This window comes from Pristis pectinata, chromosome 6, assembly GCF_009764475.1.
Source record: "Pristis pectinata isolate sPriPec2 chromosome 6, sPriPec2.1.pri, whole genome shotgun sequence".
NCBI lineage: Eukaryota > Metazoa > Chordata > Chondrichthyes > Rhinopristiformes > Pristidae > Pristis > Pristis pectinata.
The window spans coordinates 94,253,512-94,276,545 of record NC_067410.1 but is presented as its reverse complement, the minus strand read 5'-3'; the positions used below and the strand labels follow the sequence as shown (position 1 = coordinate 94,276,545).

Genomic DNA, 23,034 nt, shown 5'->3' with positions numbered 1-23,034 from the left:
GAAGGAGGTGGCTTTAGAGATTGCGGAGGCATTGGTGATAATTTTCCAGGAATCAATAGACTCCGGCATGGTTCCGGAGGACTGGAGGGTTGCAAATGTAGTTCCGCTGTATAAGAAAGGTGGGAGGCAGCATAAAGGAAATTACAGACCTATTAGTCTGACATCAGTGGTGGGAAAGATATTGGAATCGATCCTCAAGGATGAGATTATGGAATACCTAGAGGTGCAAGGCAAGATAGGTCCAAGCCAGCATGGTTTCGTGAAGGGAAGATCCTGCCTGACCAACCTATTGGAGTTTTTTGAGGAAATCTTAGTTAGGGTGGATAAGGGAGAGGCTATGGATGTTGTGTATTTAGACTTTCAAAAGGCCTTTGACAAGGTGCCGCACAAGAGGCTGATTAATGAGAGCTCATGGAATTACAGGTAGGGTATTAGAATGGGTGGAGCATTGGCTAGTAGGCAGAAAGCAAAGGGGGGGAACAAAGGGATCCTGTTCTGGTTGGCTACCGGTTACTAGTGGTGTTCCGCAGGGGTCGGTGTTGGGGCTGCTTCTTTTTACTTTGTACGTTAATGATATGGATTATGGAGTAAATGGTTCTGTGGCTAAGTTTGCAGATGACACCAAGATAGGTGGAGGAGTAGGGAGTATTGAAGAAAAAGGAAGGTTGCAGAAAGACTTAGATAGTTTAGGAGAATGGGCAAAGAAATGGCAGATGAGATTCAATGTTGAGAAATGTCACTTTGGAAAAAGAAATAAACGGGCAGATTATTATCTAGATGGGGAGAAAATTCAAAGTACAGAAGTACAAAGGGACATGGGGGTACTCGTGAAGGATACCCTAAAGGTTAACCACCAGGTCAGATCGGCAGTAAAGAAAGCGAATGCTATGTTGGCATTCATTTCGAGAGGTATAGTGTTGATGAGGCTCTATGGAGCACTGGTGAGGCCTCATTTGGAATACTGTGTGCAGTTTTGGGCCCCATAGGGAAGGATGTACTGATGTTGGAGAGGGTTCAGAAGAGATTTACGAGGATGATTCCCGGAATGAAAGCCTTTGTCAGCTCTTGGACTGTACTCACTGGAGTACTGAAGAATGAGAGGGGACCTCATAGAAACATTTAGAATGTTGAAAAGACTGGACAGAGTAGATGTGGTTAAGCTGTTTACCTTGGTGGGTGAGTCCAGGACTAGAGGGCACAATCTTAGAATTAGAGGGTACCAGTTTAAAACAGAAATGAGGAGAAATTTCTTTAGCCAGAGGGTAGTGAAATTATGGAATTCTTTGCCACATACAGCTGTGGAGGCCCAATCATTGGGGGCGTTTAAGGAGGAGATAGATAGGTATCTAATTATTTCAAGGTATCAAGGGATATGGGGATAAGGCCAGAAATTGGGGCTAGATAGGAACAGTTTTAGTTTAGCTCATGGAGCGGACTCGATGGGCCAAATGGCCTACTTCTGCTCCTTTGTCTTGTGATCTTGTGAATTCTCTGATGTTACTGGTCCCTGCAGAATGATAAAGAAGGAGCCAACAGTAAGGCTGAAGTGTTTGTGAAGGGACAGGAAGATGATGGTTTTGTTTTTTCTGGTGTTTAGGGGGGAAGAAATTTCATCCCAAACCAAATGCCACTGACAGGGTAATAACAGGGCAGCAGAAAGATTAACCCAACACCCACAACTCATTAAGGGGAGGCTGAACAAGCAGATGAAAGAGAAAGAAATAAAAGGCTAAACTGACAGATTTAGATAAGAAATGACAGAAAGAATCCTGAGTGTACCAGACTGGTTGGACCAAATGTCTTTCTCAGGATCATATGTACTGATTTAGTCCAAGGTAATCCTTTGAAGGAGACAAAGCCATGAACACACACAAGGAAGCTGCAGCTGTGGGAACTGATGGAAAACCATTGGGATCCATGCTGATGACATCTGCAGCATGTTTTGTGGCTCAAGGAACTTTGGCTGAGTTGATGAGTTGAAGACTGAGATCTGGGCACTCCAATGCATTAGGAAGGGGGAAAGTTATCCGGACACTTTATTCCTAGAGGCAGACATAACCCTTAAATTAAATACTGCTGAGATTTTCAGACAAGAGGAACAAGAGAATGTGGCAACAAGTGAGGCAGTTATAGGGATCCAGAAGTTGGTGTTGATAGATCCTCAGGCCTTGCAGCTCTTGGGTTTTCTGTGTTGACAAGAAGAGGGACTACAGAGAGGATAAGCAAACCAGTCACAGCACTGTGGTAGAGGGAGCCATTTAAGTTGGGGCTGTGAAAAGGAATGTAGTAGCAATGGGCTGCAGTAAAGTGAGCGGGATAGATACTGTTCTCAGCAGCCACAAGCATGAGTGCCAAAGGCTGTGTTGCCTGTCCAGTCCCAGATGAAAGGCATCTGGAGAGGAACCTGGAGTGGGAAAGGGATAGATCTGGTTGCTGTGGATCATGTGGGAAAGAACATAATAGATAAGGGCTAAGAAGGGAGAATCTGATGAAGGAATATGAGCAGCTGGCATCCAGATTAAGAAACAAAACCACAAAGGTGATAATTTCTGTATTACTAACTGTTGACATGGGGTCAATAAGATCAGAGAATTGAATGCACGGGCTGAAGGACTGGTGAGGATGAGGTGGTTTCAATTGATGGGGCACTGGCACCAGAAGTGAGGAAAGAAGGCGCTGTCCTTCTCTGACAGTCTTCACTTGTATAGGGTTGGGACCAGTGTGCTAGTGAATCAAATCACCTGGGCTTGAGATAAGACTTTAAGCAAAATAGTGGGGAGGAAGTTTCCAGTGAAGGGAAATTTACAACGTTAAAGAGAAAAGGCAAGGTGACTGACCAAAGCAGTGAAATGGGTAATGATAACAAGCGTCTGCCAGGAAGAGACCATACTCACAAAAATTCAAGTATGCCTCCAATCAGAATCAAAGAAAGGAAAAATAGAGAAAAAAAAACAAAATTGAAGGCTCTTCATCTAAATATACACAGCCATAATAACAGTGAAGCAGTTAATGAAGTTGCTGTCTCACACCTGCAACAATCCTAGTTCAAACCTGACCTCTGATGCTGTATGTCTAGAGTTTGCACGTTTCTCCAGTGCACACAGGTGTTTTCTCCAGATGTTCTTATGTTACTCCTGAGACATGCAAATTGGTAGGTTAATTGGCCACTTAAAATTGTCCCTCATGACTAGATGAGTGGCAGAATCTAGGAGGAGTTGACAGGAATATGGGGAAAATAAAATAGCATTAGTATAAAGGTTAATGGCAGGACTCTTAGCCAGTGTGGAGGAACAGAAGGATCTTGGGGTCCACGTCCATAGATCCCTCAAGGTTGCCACGCAGGTCGATAGGGTTGTTAAGAAGGTGTATGGAGTGTTGACCTTCATTAGTCAGGATATTAAGTTCAAGAGCCGCAAGGTGATGTTGCAGCTCTATAGAATTCTGGTCAGACCACACTTGGAGGGTATTGTGTTCAGTTCTGGTTGCCTCATTATAGAAAGGATGTGGAAGCTTTAGAGAGGGTGCAGAGGAGATTTACCAGGATGTTGCTTGGATTGGAGAGCATGTCTTATGAGGATAGGTTGAGTGAGCTAGGGTTTTTCTCTTTGGAGAGGAGGAGGATGAGAAGTGACTTGATAGAGGTGTACAAGATGATAAGAGGCATAGATCGAGTGGACAGTCAGAGACTTTTTCCCAGGGCGACAATGGCTAACACGAGGGGACATGATTTTAAGGTGATTGGAGGAAGGTATAAGGGGGATGTCAGGGGTAAGTTTTTTTTTTACACAGAGAGTGGTGGGTGCGTGGAACACACTGCTGGCAGAGGTTGTGGGGGCAGATACATTAGGCACATTTAAGAGACTTTTAGATAGACACATGAATGATAGAAAAATAGGGGGCTATGTGGGAGGGAAGGGTTAGATAGATCTTAGAGCAGGGTAAAATGTTGGTATAACATTGTGGACCGAAGGGCCTGTACTGTGTTGTAGTTTCTATGTTCTATGTTCTAAATGGGTGCTGGATGGTCAATGTGGACTTAGTGGGCCAAATGGCCTAATTCCTTGTCATATGACTTTATGACTCTGGACTCTAAGACTAATAAATTAATGGCACAAATAGCAATAAACAAATACAATCTAATAGCCATTATGGAAAAGTGGTTGCAAAGTTAACAAGGTTAGGAATCAAATAATCCAAGTATTTTAACATTTAGAAAAGATAGGCAAGAAAGAAAAGAAGGCATAGTCCTAATAATAAATAATAGGATAAATGTCGTAGACACAATGGGTTTGAGCTCAGAAGATCAAGAAATAGAATCAGTTCGGGCAGAGCTAAAAGAACAGTAAGGGACAGGAAACATCTGTAGATAGATCCCCAAGAAAGGCAGAATTTTTTTTATATGGTGAGAGATTGTAAGATGTTGATGTCCTTGTACACATCATTTGAAATTAGAAGTTAATATGAAGGTGCAGCAAGCAATTAGGAAGGCCAAACGTATTTATTGCAAATGGATTTGAGAACAAAACTAGGGACATCTTAATGGAACCTGTGTCCCTGATGAAACTGCTTTTAGAATGTTATGTACAGTCTAATCTCCCTACCTAAGGAAGGACATAGATGTGATCGAGGGAGTGCAGTGAAAGTTCACCAAAGTGACTCCTGGGATGGTGGGTTTGTCCTCTCAGGAGATATTAAGCAGACTGGGCCACATTCTCTGGATTTAGAGGAGTGAAAGATCATTTCATTGAAATGTACAACATTCTTACAGGGCTTTACTGGGAAATGTTTCCCTAATTGGAATGTCACAATCTCAAAATAAGAATTTGGCAATTCAGGGCCAAGAAGAAAAGAAATGTCTTCACCCTCAGCTTAGTGAATCTTTATCCAATATCTCTATCCAAAAGTACTATGGAAGCTCAATCAATGAATACATTGAAAAATTTTTGGATATTAAAAGGAATCAGCGAAAATGTTGTTGGTGCAGACAAGTGGCACTGAGGCAAAAGATCTGCAATGGTCTTCCTGACAGTCAGAGCAGGGGGTGAATGGCCTCCTCCTGTTTCTGTTAGTTATACTTCCATTTCTTACTTCCATACAGAGCCTGAAGAATCGGATGTCGGGCACAAGCAGAGCCATTCACCCACTCACCCATCGACTCCCTCCCCATCCCCAGACCTTAACATTAAGGTTATCAGGCCCCTCACAATTGCCCAAATACATACTGTAAAGTCTACCGTCCGTCCACCAACACCACCCACTCTCGATCACCAATCCACAACAGAAGCTGGCTCTGCCACCAGGGACAGCAATAGATTTGTGTGCTTTGAAGGTAGTGATGCAATAATGGGAAGAGAAGCCTTTGCTGCGACACACTGTGTATTATCAATGGCTAATAAAATAATTGACTGAAGGCAGTCCCACTGAGACAATGGAGGTAATACACTAGGTCAAAGGCTGCCAAAAGGTCAAGAATAAGACCATGTTTTAATATTCTATAGTTGCCCTTCGAGGATATCGTGGCAAGAACAATTTGAATGGAGAACATTAGTCAGTGATAGTATGAAGGCTGAACACAAACTTTGAAGGCCGTCTTGCACAATGTGATCCAGTCAGATTTATTGGGCTAAGCCAACTGTGCACTAGCTCCATTCAAGCTTGCACCCCTAGACATATGGGAGGAAAGCTGGGGCCACTGGAAAGAGGATAAGCAAATGTTTCGATGAGAGAAATGACTGGGTAGAAGCAGGAGGGGAGTAAATGAGTGAGGAGGAAGCAGTCAGGAGGGAGGGTTGCCATCTGCTAAGGAAGGAACCAGGTGATCATGTGTGAGGGAAGTGATCAGGAAGCAGAGCAGCCAGAAGAGGAAGAGTGATCAGGAGAGAACAAGGAATGAATGAGGGGGAAGAGACTGGGAGGGAGTGGAAATCAGAGAGAGAGGGTAGCATTTGAAGCTGGGGGTGATCAGGAGAGAAGAAGATTGCAAGTAGGTGGGAGCACTTCTGAACAAGGAGGGAATTTATTGGGAAGAGTTATTTGGAAGGAGGGAAGAATTGAAAGATTCTCAGGAGGGAGGGATGAACAAGACTGGGGGGAGCTCATCAGGAATGGGGAGCTTAAGAGGAGGGTAGCAACTGAGAAGGCTTGCTAAGACACTGTAGTGAATGTCAGAGGATTGACACTGCTTCTCCCACCTCCAAAGACACCTACCTGTGTCATTATAAATTAACCTTTTTGGTGGCAGCCTCTAGTTATCCCTTTACCTGTTCAGACTGTATGGCTGCTACAACTTCCAGAATTCTGTGGGCCCAGTGCTCAGCAGCCTAGCTTGTTACAGGTGCCTCAGGCAGGAACTTCTATGGATTTCCTGCTGCCCTTGAGCTGTAATTTAGCCAGAAGTACATTGAATACCAAATGTGTGCCCCTAATGGGGCTTACTCCTCAGTTCTGATGAAGATAGTCAGCATGGATTTGGAAGTCTGGGTATGTTCAGGTTCCAAATCTCATAAAGATAAATGATAGTGAATTCAAATAAACTAGTAAAATCTAACCAATGAGAAGCTTACTTGGACATGGTATTGTTCACAAATCAACCATGTTGTTTAAGTCCAGCTATTTTGCTCTGTAAGAACCAGACAAATCCCCCAGAAGATGAAAAAGCTGACCTTTGAAAGTCAATGGTATCATTGCCAACTGCTGGCCATGCAGCAAAAGTGACAGAGAACAATCCATTTAACAGGAAGCCAGTAATGGACAAGACATGACATGTTTTCCATCACACTGCATCATCTTTCCTGTGTCCAACCTCAGGCCTTCAAATTAAAAATATTGGGAATCACCTTCCATTTACTTGCAGTTCACCTTTTCACTTGTCTATTTAAAGTGGGCATGGAACATGGAGGCAATGTTAATGAGACTGGGGGCCCAGCTTTCAGCTGATCTCAGATTGGGGTGCAAGCTCATTGCAGAACACTCCTTTCAGGTTGACAATAAGATGAAAGTAATTTCCAGTGAATCCTGGTCCAGTCCAGATGAAGGATCTCGACCCAAAATGTCGACTGTCCATTTCCCTCCACAGATGCTGCCTGACCTCCTGAGCTCCTCCAGCATCTTGTTTTTTTGCCCCAGATTCCAGCATCTGCACTCTCTTGTGTCTCCATCTCTCTGGCAAAACATCCAGTGCAGTAACATGGATCCTAGCCAGGTTTCACAATTGGTGCAATTTCACCCAGATATGACTGTTAGAGTGATTTTGGATCACAGCACACCTCAGTCCATTGTCCGGGTAGGCGTATTTACAGCAAAAACAACTAGAAGTTAAAAGGCTCTTAGGGCAGTCTCTTGTGTCTCCTAGTGGATCCTTCCATTACAGCCTGCAGCGAATGTGTCATGTGATTGGTGAGGAAAATACAGAATCACGATGAGAGGATACCTGGAGAATTTCCATCAGTGTTGCACGATTTTTAAAATGCTGAAAAAAAATCATCAATAATTCAATTGAACAAACATAGAGTCATTAAGCCAGGCAGGTGATCAAGTGTGAAGGAAGTGATCATCGGGCAGCCCCTACACCTACCGGTCCACACTCCATGTCACAGCCAAGACATTGGCATTTGCCCAGTTACCAGAACCACTCTTTGTATCACTTTACGGCCCAGAAACTACAACTGGCTTTGACCATCCCACAAAAAGGGTCAGATGGCCCAGGAGCAGAGAGCAACAAACTGGCAGCGGCCAGGGCAGCTTGCTTCCTGAAGTGCATTGGGTCAGGGTGACCCATAGTGATAGAGGCAGTGTCATTGGGAAAGGAAGCATCATTTTCCACCACAGTTCGCTGCAGGGTGACAATTTCAGGCTTAGGGGGTTCAAACAACTGAGAAGTGGCTCTGTTATATTACCTGACATCTTTTTAGCACTTGCTGGTAGGTAGTCCCATACCTCCAGCAGTCACTGGAGTACAGAAATTATTCTATTTTTAAATAAAGAGGTGCCAGTATCTCTATCCTCTTTGGCCCTCTACCATTTGCTGGGGCTTGAGAAATTGCCACGGTGCAATTCACTGATAAAGTTACAAAACACTCCCTTGGAGAAACAGGGAACACTGATAATGCCTGCCAGATTGTTCCATTAAAGTGGAGCTAAAGCCCAGATTTCATGGAGCAGTGACAGCAAATGTGCCAGGTTCATCATCATAACATCACCAAAACCCAGACCCTTAGTGAATTTTCTATGGATGATTTCATACCAAATTAAATATTCTAATCTATCATTCCAACTGAAGCCTGCAGGCGAGAAGTTTATCCACGTTCCTGACTATCTCCAGCCATGGTTATTGCAATCCATTGGTAGCCTTCATACTCCTGCCTGCAAGGAAAGAATCACTAGGCCTCATCTTTGCCCACTCCTGTGACTGTGCAGCTCACTCTAAAACCCACAAAGTGTCACTTTACCAATGTCCCTCTGATTTGTGGAGCTGAAACGAAGTCACGTGACCCATCATCACACCTCCTCAATCCTATTCTTTGGAAAACCTGAAAATAGTCTGCAGATACTGTGCCAGAGTTAAAAGCTGCTGACATAGGCATTGTGGAAACTACTGTGTTGGCCCAGGATCTGCTGGAATGCTAAAATTCAGTCCTTGGCTCTCCCATGAAAGAGACTAAGTAGTCTCAATTAGATTAATTTATTGTCACATACAACAGGGTGCAATGAAATTCCTTGATCGCACAAAGCTCACAGAGTAAACAGTATACGTGGTAATAATAAATACAACAATAAATAAAATGAATGGGAAACAGCAGAATAGTGCAAAGGTTGTGGTGCAATCTTAAGTAGTGCAAAAAGCAAAGCTAAAATGACAATAACTGAATAATAGAAAAAGGTAAAATTAAAAGTACAGGAACATGGCAGCACCACCGGGAAGGGGGTGTGAAAGAGGTGATAGGTTCAGAAGTTTGATAGCATTGGGGAAGAAGCTATTCTTAAGTCTGGACGTTTGGGTTTTCAAGCTCCTGTGTCTTCTCCCAGAAGGTAGAAGAGAGGACAGGGAATGGCCAGGGTGGCAGGCATCCTTGATGATACCATTAGCCTTCCTGAAGCAACGCACCATGAATATGGACTGGATGGAAGGAAGTAAATTGGTAAATAGGTTTATTATTGTCACTTCTACCGAGGTACAGTGAAAAACTTGTCTTGCACACTGTTCATACAGATCAGTTCATTACAACAGTGCATCAAGGTAGTACAAGGTAAAATAATAACAGAACACAGAATGAAGTGTTACAGTTACAGGGAAAGTGCAGTGCAGGTAGACAATAAAGTGCAAAGTTATCATGATGTAGATTGTGAGGTCATACTAGGGGACCATTCAATAGTATTATAACAGCGGAATAGAAGCTGCCCTTGAGCCCGTTGTATGTGCTTTCAGGATTTTGTATCTTCTGCCTGATGGGTGGGAGGAGAAGAGAAGATGTCTGGGGTGGGTGGGGTCTTTGATTATGTTGGCTGCTTTACCAAGGCAATGAGAAGTGTAGACAAAGTTCATGCAGGGGAGGCTGGTTTTCTTGATGTACTGAGCTGAGTCCACAGCTCTCTGTAGTTTCTTGCGGTCACAGGCAGAGCAGTCGCCATACCAAGCCATGATGCATCCAGATAGGATGCTTTCTATGGTGCATTGATAAATATTGGTGAGGATCAAAGGGGACATACCAAATTTCTTTAGCCTCCTGAGGAAGTAGAGGTGCTGGTGAGCTTTCTATGGTGTCTATGTGGTTGGACCAGGACAGGCTATTGATGATGTTCACTCCTAGCTCTCAACCCTCTTGACGTCAGCAAATTGTTATATAAACAGGCACGTATGCACCTGTAAGGAAAGAGTTAAATTAGCCAAAAGTCATTTCTGATTCCTCCTTAGTCTGTAGCACAAAATGGTGGTTGTAAGACAAAATGGTGTCAGCTCAGAATGTGAGAATGTTTTGAGAACTTATGGGAGTGTTGATGCACATCCTTGAGATTAGATACTGGTGAAGAATGTTTTCGTCTTTGCAGACCTGTCATCTCTGTTCCTAAGTTATGTGTCTAGGCCGAAGGTCATGAGTGATCAGAAGGTACAGGCTGATACCACTAAGGAATGGGAAACTACTGGGGTAAAAGTTATGTTAAGTTTTTGAAGGGTATAAAAAGGGGCACCTTCTTGGTGAAAATCAGAATCTTCCCTTAGGCTGGGTCGTGACTGGTGCTAAGAGATAGAGAGAAGGCTGCGTGAAAGGCTGCTGAACACCTGAGGTTCCCTCCGGCATTATATAGATCAGTTCATTGTTTGGTTGATGAGTATTCTTCTTCCTTTCTGTATTTTGTTCTTATATAACTCCAATAAAGTAGTTTCTATAACCTTTAACACGTGTACAGTGCTTCCTTTGTTTGCGAATACCTCTTGTTGCTGAATCAGGAAAGAACAAGGAATGAATTTTAAAATATTTTCCTTACAGCACCACCCCCCTCTCTGAAGTCAATGACCAGCTCTTTTGTTTTGCTGACATTGAGGGAAAGGTTATTGTTATGACACCATGTGTTCAATAGTCTTATAACAGCAGGATAGAAGCTGCCCTTGAGCCTGGTGGTACGTGCTTGATGGACTGGACTGTGTTTACCACTCTCTGCAGGTTCCGACGGTCAAGAGCAGAGTAGTTGCCATTATCGGGCTGAGATGTACCAGTCTGCAAGAGAAGTTTTTCTATAGTGTATCTGCAGAAGTTCGAGAGAATACTCGCAGACATGCCGAATCTTCTCAGACATCTAAGAAAGTAAATACACTGATGTGCTTTCTTGATCACCACATCAGTGTGAAAGGACCAGATAAGGTTGCTGATGATATAGATGATTAGTAGAATCAACACAGCTCATATTGGACACGATATTGGACATAATCCCATCGGATGCATGAGAGCTTAGTACGGCAACTGCTCTGCCCGTGACCGCAAGGAACTGCAGAGAGTTGTGCACACAGCTCAGCACATCACGGAAACCAGCTTCCCCTCCACAGACTCCGTTTATGTTGGCTGCCTTGGTCAAGCAGCCAACATAATCAAAGACCCCACCCACCCCGGATATTCTCTCTTCTCCCCCCTCCCATCGGGCAGAAGATACAAAAGCCTGAAAGCACATACCACCAGGCTCAAGAACAGTGTCTATCCTACTGTTATAAGACTATTGAACAGTCCCCTAGTTCGATAAAATGGACTCTTGACCTCACAATCTACCTCGTTATGACCTTCCACCTTATTGTCTGCCTGTACTTTCTCTGTAACTGAAGCATATTATTCTGCAGTCTGTTACTGCTTATCCCTTGTACTACCTCACTGTACTGAATGTGATGAAATGATCCGTATGGATGGCATGCACAACAAAGTTTTTCGCTCTATGTCAGTACATGTGACAAAAGTAAACCAATTTATTAAAATGTTTCATTAATTTTATTTCTAATTAGTAAGAATCAGGTCACGAAGATAGCAGAGGGAAAATACATTAAACTTGAGTTTACATTTGACTCATTCTAAGACAGTATTTTTGTACTTGTCACTGCTATTGCATGGTATACAGACTAAAATACATACTCTAGAGGAATTTCAAAGTAAAATGCTATCCATGTAAAAGCAACCAACCTAACAACCGCTTAAATGCAAAAACAATGCATATGGATAGAAAGTCAAGCCTGGTGTTCATGTGTCAGCATTTTTTACCTGGCTGGTACACATTCAAAAATACCAAAATTTTCTTCCAACCCTCTTTCCCATTATTTTAAAGAAATTCTGTTATCAATGGAACAGCAATCTATTTTCATGTTAAGTATATAAATGTCAACAAATCATTTCTATGGAAGCCCGGTGAAAAAATAGAATAATAATCCCCAGTCCTCTGTTTCTCCCCAAAACCCCTAAAGGTTATTGCACCATTCCTGCATTTATCCCGCTTTTTTTCATGGTTTGAATCTGCTTCTATCAGCTTTTCAAGCAGTGCATTTCAGAGTACAATTCACGTATATCACCATTCTGCACATACAGTATACATTCACACAAAAAGAATTGGAGGTGAGGCAGCAGTGCTCATTGCTGTACCATGCCACCAGCTGAGTGACCATAAGACAAATCTACTTTGAATTACTGAAGTATCTTTTGAGATTATTAAAATAACAAAGAGCCCCTTATATCTGGAAGCTTTTGAGGGGGCAGATTAGACAGGCACGTATTATATACATTTGTACATAATTTCAAACCCATAATGATACTCATCTTGCTATCTACTGAAAATGCAGATGCTATTTCCTTTAAAAATAAGTCAACAAAATCTTAGATATTTTACTCAGATTCCATGCCACCTTTGCACTCCAAGTAAAAGGAATGAAGGTTCCAAACTTGTTTTCCATAGTACAAAGTCCCTGCCTTGCAAATGATGATGTTGTTTATGATTTCAGTCCTGGAGTCATCATTCTGGGTAAGATTCCAGCAACTGGAGTGTCACAGATCAGATACCTTATTATCAAACAATATAACCCAGATCATACTCATTTTATCAATACTTGTCTCAAACTTCACTGGTGCAATCAAGAAAACAGTAGCCAAGGAACTTGCCTGAAGATGTTTTCAGTTTTTAGTCTCGCCTGCTATTTTTGTATCTCCTCTCAGTCCAAAAGCATTAAGTTTGGAGACACAGCTATGAACGCCATAATAGTTTGGTTCATCTGCCTGTTTTTCAGTGTGTTATTTGGCACTGTCCAAAAATAACAAACTGGAGATTAGAGTATTTGAATCTATTCAACTATGCCCTAAAGAAGCAATAAACATGTAAATATTGAGTCATCTGTTGGAATAGTTATAAGGAAAATGAAACAGATACCTAACAAAAACAGGTTATAGCTGTTTTGGAAATGCATGATAGGGTAGCTCAACAAACTCGAACACTAATATTGGCACCATCCTGTTTCTTTTTGGTAAAAGATTTCCCAATGTTTCGAGCACTTCATTATAAGAAATATTATGGATGGACACAATTTCTCTCTGATCAGCAACCTGATTTGCCTCTCACCTAAATATATCCCATCTTATGAAACAGATGGATGCCTTCCAGCCCATAGAGTCTATGTCAGCTCTGAGCATTTCCATCAGTTCCGTTTCCCAACTTATTTCTCCGTCATCTATTCTTTTACAACGAAGAGCAAAGCCTGTTCTTTACATTCTTTTCTCTCTTTCATGCACACTCACAAACACTGTTCCTCATCTTCTTCTTCCAAGTCACTTGTTTGATATCAAAGATGACTTGTTTCCACTGGGTTCTTAGGTGACCTATCAGGCTAATGTGGGAACTGAAGACTCTCCCACAAAAGGGACAGGAGGTGCCTGATGGGGCAGATGGATAAGTAGTTTGTGAGGTGATAAAAGAGTTATCAAGTTTCCCTTGTAATGCCAAGCTATGTCAGTTTCAATGTGACATATTCCATTGACCAATGGCAAATTCTTGAGGCCGGTGTCATTTAGTCCAGCAGGTACAATCTGTGCAACGAACACTTAAAGGAAATACCACAATATAAGCAATGCTGATCCAGATACAAAGGAGAATTGCTCCTTAATGAATGGATGCTGTAATGATGGGAAGGAAGGATGAAACAGTACTCCCAGGATGCCAGGCATCAATCAGCACAAACTGGTGAAATACAATATCTGTAAGAAATACATCTTTTGTGCAAGGGGGTCACAGAAATCATGCAGGGCTTTATACAGGAGGTCTCTACAAGGAGTAATACTACACAATTTAGGAAGCCTGTACTTTGGGGAAAACTGCACTGAAGGCAAACACCCATATCTGCTCTGCCTGCTCCTATGGCCACGGGAACTGTATGTGTTTTCTCTCCCTGAACATGACATTATTTAACCTCCCTAATGCAGCAGTAATAAACACATTCTGAGATGTGGTAGAGATCAGCAAAAGCAACCAGGAATAATATTGGGGCTAGGAAGCTCTGTGTGACCTAGGCCTTGACTTCCACAGGCAAAGCTGTCCAGGGAGATGTGTGAGGCTGTACTTGAGATCAGAGGAGGCCATATATCTCACTGAAGACAGAGCATGCAGCTTGCATATTGGCACTTTATATAGTTGAGATTTGGGGAAAGAAGGTTGTTCTGTGAGTAAATAAGAGTTTGAAAAACTCACTGCAGAAAATTGTGTGTTGTACCACTGTTGACGTCATTTGGCACATTTTTTGCCAGGAAAAAAAAGCTTGGCGAAAAGCCAAGAGTCAAATTGCCTGACAGACACAGGGAAATAGACACAACTTTCTATTGGAGTCCAGATGAAGGGGTCTCGACCTGAAACGTCAACTATCCATTTTACTCCATAGATGATGCCTGACCCGCTGAGTTCCTTCAGCATCTTGTGCGTTGCTGCAATTTTGTATTGACCCCAGGATAAGCTAAGTTTCCAACTGCATGGCAACTTTTTTTTTGGAGCTGCACTAAGGATTTTCTAGCCAAAGACTACAGCGTACACAGATGGAAGGTATGATATTAATGTCAACTTTGAACTAGTCCATCCCTGCAACACCCAATTTCACATTCCACTAAAGTCAATGAAAAGTAAAACCAGGCAGTGTAAAACAAGCAGCCAATGTCATTCATTAATTTCCAACTGAGATGATTAGTTTATAAGGCCCGATGTTGCCAAAGTTTGCCCTCTTAAGGTTATACTGGAAAGTGAAATCGAATTAAACTATGGCTCAGACTTTATTGTCATGTGATTTCTTGGAAATTACGCAAGCAAAGTGAAACTTACTCCAGCACTCTGGCTTTCCGAATGTGTTTCAACAAGTGAATAACTCTTCTCCAGAACAAAACAGTTCAATCCATCATTTAGCAAAGGCAATTTCTTTACAGATTTATTTGACTCACTCTGCCGGAAGAAACATTGGCAGTGAAGGGTAAGGACATTTGTTCTCTTATAATTTTCCAGATGTGATCTTTTTACTTTCATTTCTCTATCTAATGAGAAATATTTCTAGAGAAACAAAGGACAGCAGATACTGGAATATCTAGATGAAAAATATTATGATGCTGGAGGAACTCAGCAGGCCAGGCAGCATCCGTGGAGAAAAGCAGACGGTCAATGTTTTAGGTCAGGACCCTTCTTCAGGACTGAAGATAAGAAAAGGGGAAGCCCAATATACAGTATAGGAGGGAAAAGCAGAGTAGTGATAGGTGGACAGAAGAGGGGAGGCAGGCTGGACACAATGTGGTGATAGGTAGATGCAGGTAAGAGATAGTGATAGGCAGGTAGGCAGGTGTGGGGGAGGAGGAGAGAGCAGATCCACTGGGGGATGGGTCAAAGGTAAGGAGGGAAAAAAGGGGTAGAAAAAAGAGAGGCTAGGAAAGGGAAGAAAAGAAGAGGCATGGTTGGGGGGGGGGGTTGTGGGGATTACTTAAAGTGGGAGAATTCCATGTTCAGTGTAATATTTCTGTCATTTTGTTACATAGAAAATGAATGCCTAGAAATCGAAACAATTTGCATTCTTTGCCAATCACATATAAAAGCTATTTTATACCTATTCCAACATAATAGCGCACATTTTCAATGGGAAATTGGATTAATGATGTCCAAGTGATATTCATTTTAGTGGGCTGATATTTTTCTGGCATTATTCATGCACAAGATGATATCATCAATGTGCATGATGCTCATCTCTGCCTTACTGACAGAAATGGGAGCAATAATGTGCGAAGTATAATCTTCATTTGTTGCTCCTTGTAAGGCGAGGAGCAAAGTCTTCAACAAGTCGGTGAGCAAATGTAAATTAAAGGGTCTCAACTAGGACATCGATATTTTGCTGTATGCACATCTCAAACTCAGGTTCAATGGCTCAACATTTTTGATATAACATTGCTGAGTCTCCTTTTCCTCATTAATGCTGCAATCCTTCCCGACATAATGACCCCATTCCTTGAATGAGCAAGAGGCCACTGTAACATGGGAATTAGATCAGTATGCATGATGGCTGGGACGGGGGTGGTGTTGGTGGCCAGACAAAGAGATGATTCACAGTCTCCTCTCCCTCCAGTTTCCCACCACCTTCCCTCCCTCCAGCCTCTTCTACTGCTGTTCCATGTCTGCCAACGTTCCGATCAGCTTCACAATGTTCTTGGAGACAATGATGTAGCTGCTGGGATCTCTGCAGGCAGCTGCTATCATAAACAGCACATTCTGCATTCATCAGCCTGGCAATATGTTACATGTGCTTTACAACTATTTAGTGACTTTTTTCTTCAGGTCACCCAATAAACCATGCACACTACATGCAGCAGCCATTTGGTGCACAGAATAAGGGTGAAATCCATATTCCAGATAGTGGACTCTTGGCCATGGATGCCATCAGGTTTGCCAACTTGGAGAGAGGTGGCACAGGCACTAGAAACTAACTCTCTCAAACTCCAGGGCTTGTTAGCGGACATTGCGAATGCCAGCAAAGGGTACCCCTTTCTGAACTGTCATGAAGCAATACCACCACAAAATGACATGCCACTTACATAGAACACTACAGCACAGTACAAGCCCTTCGGTCCACAATGTTATGCCGACACCTTATCCTGCTCTAAGATCTATCTAACCCTTCCCTCCCACATAGCCCCCTATTTTTCTAACATTCATGTGTCTATCTAAGAGTCTCTTAAATGTCCCTAATGTATCTGCCCCCACAACCTCTGCTGGCAGTGCATTCCACGCATCCACCACTCTGTGTAAAAAAACTTACCCCTGATATCCCCCTTATACCTTCCTCCAATCACCTTAAAATTACGTCCCCTCGTGTTAGCCATTGTCACCCTGGGAAAAAGTCTCTGACCGTCCACTCAGTCTATGCCTCTTATCATCTTGTACACCTCTATCAAGTCACCTCTCATCCTCCTTCTCTCCAAAGAGAAAAGCCCTAGCTCGCTCAACCTATCAACAGTCTTGTTAAAGTGGCAATGATTCAGCATACTGAACTATGGTTGTGTCGGCTGAAATATTCAAAGCAGAAACTGGCAGATGTGGATAAATGTATTGAAAGATAGGCAAATTAATAAAGTTGAAGTACAGTTAAGCCATGGGACATACTTGAGTGTCTGAATGCCGACACATGATCCTGTTTCAAGCCCATATCCACAAGATCTACCTTTAAATAAAGATGAAGTATCTCTTTAGAACTAGACAACCCATTCATGGCTGTTGCAGTCTCAGTTCTGCACTTCCACAGGTGCAGTTGTGAAAAAGATGTACAGTGAACATATTTAATTAATCTAAATGGGCCAACTCAATTGAAAGCAGCAGGTGTGACCTTACACACACCAACACAGTGCACAATTCATTTCTTATCGGGACATTTTAACTGCCTAACCATTTGGTCTCAGTGCAACCAGCAATTTTAAAATTGACGCTGTTGACTTAACTGAAGAAACACCCTCAAAAGTGTACCTGGTAAATCTTATTTCTTTTGTTCATAAATCCCCAATAAATATCAACATATGTAATTTAGATTTTGCATTCATATTGCTCAAGGATGTTACTTGTGGCTTCCAAAATGTTCATGAAGACTATGGACTGATCTTATTGTGAAATTTTCTGGTTGGTGCTGAGATAGTGGTGAAAAATGCCAGAAAAGTAAAAGCATGGACAGGAATGGGCAAAAAACAAAAGATGTTTGTGATTACATGAAGAAAAAATTTAATCAAAGAAATAATTAAGGTAAAGCCTGAGATAGTCTGTAATTGTTATTATTATGGCTTTCATCTTGATTGTAGAGACCCAAAAAATTGCATCTCTCAAATTAAGTTTCTCTTAATAACAGAAAATGTCTGAATTTACTAAACCAAAGAACACAGCCTGAACTTAACTAAATGTGAAACTGAAAAATTCAATCGCTATTTATATTCCACAATACCAGATTACAAAATTGATAAATCTGGTTATTCATGCTATGTTGGCGCCAGAAGAGTGGCGACACTTGCGGGCTGCCCCCAGCACATTCTCAGTAATGCAAAAAGATGCATTTCACTGTGTGTTTTGATGTACATATGACTAATAAATAAATATCTTATGTAACTTGAGGCAATTACACTTTTACATTTAAGGTCAAATTTGTTTTGTAGAGTTATGTAGTCTAATGTTGGATGAAGATTGCCAATACCATTTCAAGTAGGAAATTTACAACCAGGTGAAGATGGAGCCTTTATCCCATTGACCTGGTTTGGCTTGGAGCTGAGGTTCCTAGGTATAAACAAATATTACGCTCACCAACTTGAGCAGTCAAGACTTTAAAAGAGATCAGATAAAACTTTAGGCAGGATGTCTTAGATCTATTATCTCTTAGAAAAGAGATGAGGACGAGTTTCTTTAGCCAGAGGGTGGTGAATCTGTGGAATTCATTGCCACAGGCGGCTGTGGAAGCCAAGTCATTGGGTATGTTTAAAGCAGAGTTCTTGATTAGTAAGGGTGTCAAAGGTTACGGGGAGAAGGCAGGAGAATGGGGGTGAGAGGGAAAAATAAATCAGACATGATCAAATGGGGGAGCAGACTCAATGGGCTGAATGGCCTAATTCTTCTCCTGTGTCTTGTGGTCTAATATAACTTTGGGTCCCACTATACAAATACAATATTGAATAAGATCTTATGACATAAAATTCATATGTCATCATGCTGAAATAAAAGCCTACAGTAGAGAAGAAATTGCCTGTGCTATGTAATTAATTTGAATGAGTGTTTCAATTTTAATTTGCCCATTGGGTTTTGGGACTAATTTATTTTTTGCTTCTTCCATTGAATCCAGCAGTAACTTTTGGGGAAGCCCACCAAAACAGTCATTCATTCTTCTGCCCCTGTAGGATCATTGACATAAGGTGGGAAGTTGATCCTCCAAGAGAAACAATACCATGAGACAGAACTTTCTTCACTCCTCAGTTGAGCCTGTCGTAATTTCAAAGGCAGTTACACCATATAATGATGTGTACTTACCTCATGAATGCAGGGGGAGATCTTTTTGAGTTGATTCAAGTCTTAGGAACAACCTAGACGCATGAAGATCCAAAGGAAAAATATTCTTTGGGTTACTATCACCTTCTTATAAAGTTCAGAGAAGGCAGGGTAGGGGGAGGGATAATGGTAGTCTCAAATATTTTGAGGTCGGGTAGGGAAGAAGGGAGCATTGAGGATATCCCTTCCCTCAGTTCTAGCAATGTTAGGCCAGATTCCATGACTACCTACACCAGGTTGCTGTCTGCTACATGCACTTGGAAGTGAAGATAGAAGCAGCAAACAAGGAGTCCACCTGTTGACTCTACACACTTGGGCAGGTTCAGTAGTTAAATTCACTGCAGATGTGGTCTCCAACTGCTTAGCTAACATCCCAAAGATCTTCAGTACCCCGTTTCTTTTCTCATTCATTTTTTAATGACTTATTTCACACCCCTGGGGTAAATTTATTGGCCCTTTGTTCCAAGCAGGGAATTGAACTTGCACTTGCATGGATGTAGATTCATAGAGTTATACAGCATAGAAACAGGTCCTTCAGTTCAACTCATCTATGCCAACTAAGATGCCTACCTACGCTAGTCCCATTTGCCTGCAATGTGGCCTACATCCTAAACATTTCCTGTCCAAATGATCTTAAGAATTGTAGTTGTACCTGCCTCTACCACCTCCTCTGACAGCTCGTTCTTTTACCCATCACCCTCCATGTGAAAAACTTCCTCTCAGAGCCCCTTTAAATCTTTCCCCTCTCACCTTAAACCGAGACCTTCTAGTTTTAGACTCCTCTATCCTGGGAAATAGACTGTGACTACCTACCCTATCCATGCCTCTCATAATTTTAATCACCCTCTATAAGGTCACCCCTCAGCCTCCTTTGCTTCAGGGAGAAAAGTCCAGCTTATTCAATTTCTCCTTACAACTCAAGACTTCCAGTCCCAGCAACATCCTTGTGAGTCCCTTCTGCCCCCTCTCCAGCTTAATCGCAGCTGGAGAGGGATGTGACAACAGCAAAAGCACTGCAGCTCCTATTTTATGACAAAACAGCTCTCCACTGGAAGTGCAGGATTGGTTCATTTAAGAGCCCACCTTTCGCTTATGCATCTCATGTGTACACATGATTTTTTTCCCCTCTTTTTAAATATTAGCATACAGTAGAGAATGTCACAAGTTCCTGGAACAAACCCTTGGATCACCCACTTCACCACCTGTATAGAAGAAGAGAGATTTCATGAAAGGTGGACATTGAATTTCAATTATAATCTCCAAGCGGAACTGACTGTTCAGAAAAGAGCAGAAGGTTGGAAGATATATAAAACATCATCATTTGGCAAGTAAGGCAATACATATTTGGGAGCTAAATGTACAACTGAAATGGGGTATTTTATGGAAAAAATGTTCGGCATAAAATTGTTGCCCTAGGTATAAAGCAAATGGGAATGAGACAAAATATTCTCCCTGATGGCTGAGGTTCACAATAGGAGTCCTTGGAATGTGTTATGGATACTTTTTTGAATGCATACAAATGGTTCCCTATCATCCACATAATAAAATATCAGATGTGAAATGTCCTACAAAAATAATGAAACATTGACGTAACATGTAAGATATATAAGCTCATTCCTTTGGATGGGTCCTTTAATATTTTTACAGTGTGGATAGTGTAACATAGGAATATAGGAACAGGAGTAGGCCGTCCAGTTACTTGAGGCTTGTCCCATCATTCATGAAGATTATGGCTGATCTGTGACCTAATTCCATATATCCATCTACACATTATTTCCCCCAGTAGCTTTGATTAACAAAAATCTACCAATCTCAAATTTTAAAATAACAATTGACGTTGCATCAATTGCCATTTGCAGAGGGGAGTTCCAAGTTCCTACTAACTTTAATATTTATGTGTTCCCTAACTTCATTCTTAAAAGACCTGGCTTTAAGTGTTATGTTTAGACTCTGATTCTCCAGCCAGCAAAAACAGCTCCTCTCATTTCCCCTTAAAACGTGGAAATCTTTGATCAAATCACCACTTAACAATCCAGTTCATATGGAATCTAACCCAAGTCTGTGCGATATCTCCCCCCAACTTAACTCTTTTGAGCTCAATAGTTCATCACTCACGAAATTAGCAAAATTGTCACAAATCTTATCTGTGGCGATATACAAGTCCTAACTCTCAAACACGGAGTCATTTGCACTGAGGGCAAGAGAAATTTGTAATTGTGATGTTGAATGATGCAGCTTCTCAGTGATTTTCACGTGCAACCTAGAGATACATAAAACCTTTGTACATTGATCTCGTCGAGGACAGTCAATGAATCTTGCTCTGAGCCATTTTCACCTCAAGACTGGTGCCAGCTCAGATTGTATTTGAGGTATTTACATGGACGACACTTCTTTCTGCTGCCCTCCTTCAGCATCCTGCATAAGCTGTTTTGGGAGGTGGCGGTCTATTATTTCTATGACATGTCTAGTTCACCCAAGTTGTGTTTTGATTTCCTTGCAGCTGCATGTGCTTGCATACTTGAGGATCTGAGTGGTGATCATTCTATCCTGCCAGCAAATACTCATTATTGAGCAGAGGAAGCTGCTTAATGTGCACTTCCTCCAATCCCACATATCCTCCCTGAGCTGTGGTGTCCACACTAAGCAGGGTCTTCTAAATGCAGCATAGACAAGTCCTTGTATAGTAAAAGCAGGACTTGCATTTGTTTGACTATAATTAATATCATTGTCTAGTGTATCTACGTTTTCACATGTTTATGGGTTAATCTAATGTTAATATGTGGTGAATATATATGGAAGACAGCATGCTTAAATTCATATATAAACAGAAAATCCTGGAAATACCCATTACTGATGAAAGCTTATCAATCTGAAACGCTAACTCTGTTTTTTTCTCTTCACAGATGCTGCCTGACCTACTGAGTGTTTCTAGCATTTTCTGGTCTCATTTTAAATTTCCAGCATCATTTTTTTCTTGATGCTTAAGTGCATGTCACACAGATGTGAGCTTGTATTATGAAATTGTTCTAATTACAGTAGATGAATTTCAAATGTGAAATTTCACATTTTTCAACAACATTAACTACCCTCCTCTTATCTTCAACAGATTTACCTGTAATGTTTGTTCAAATTCATGGTCTTCAGCTCGTGCGATTATTTTGTTTCATTACCGACTGACAAAGAAGAGTGGATTAGTTTTGCTTCGCCCCTTCCGACAGCAATGCCGAGAATGCATGAACCCCCGTCTGCATAAACCACAGGTTGATTCCACCCAAATGAACCAAGTGTTTGACAGGCTTATTTCAAAAATCCTCAAAAATTGCTACAAGTTCCCTGATGTAGACGACAAAGTTAGAGACCTGATACCACGGAAAACTAAACCTCATGAAACAGCATACTGTGAAGCCTGCCGCCTGGGCATCTGCAGTTTCTAAATTAATGAAGCTAGTAAAATCATAACTGCAAGTAAGCTTGGGGTAAAAATTCTGCTTTTTATAATTAGCCAAAATATAATCAGGTATACTGTTCAATTTGATAATAAAAGGAACATTTGTATAAGTACCAACACAAGATCTTCCAAATGCACCACAACCATTAGCATAGTAAAAAAATAACCACTTTTTCCCTACAGTCTTTGCTGCATTTAGGATGGTAATATTAAACAATCTAAAAAAAAATTTCAGTAAAAAATACTGTTAGTAAGAATGGTCCAGGCAACAAACTGAATCTTATTTACATCAGAGAGTGGGCAGGCAATGGATTCTCACTGAACTGCAGCACACATTGGATCTTGGTCCAGTCCAATGTATCAGTACTTATACTTAATTTTAATTTCATTACTTGTTCATCCTTCACCACCTCCGAAACTGAGAGGATTACTAAGCCATTTTGAGGTCAATTAAGAGTCGACCACATGGTGGGACCTGTCAGAGGCCAATTTTGTACAGTCTGGCAGAGGCCCTTTGCTTGGCAGATGTTGACTGCAAGGCACGT

The 23,034-nt window shown here is 41.6% G+C and overlaps 1 protein-coding gene across 1 annotated transcript; it reads left to right on the top strand.

Moving 5' to 3' along the window:
• The first annotated feature begins 14,826 nt into the window (after window positions 1-14,826).
• LOC127571738 (receptor-transporting protein 3-like) lies at window positions 14,827-22,602 on the top strand. The gene is made up of 3 exons (XM_052018398.1): window positions 14,827-14,962; window positions 20,184-20,369; window positions 22,148-22,602. Exons 2-3 carry the CDS (start codon window positions 20,197-20,199, stop codon window positions 22,473-22,475), a joined length of 501 nt encoding a protein of 166 aa, XP_051874358.1. The 5' UTR covers window positions 14,827-14,962; window positions 20,184-20,196; the 3' UTR covers window positions 22,476-22,602.
• Window positions 22,603-23,034: the final 432 nt, after the last annotated feature.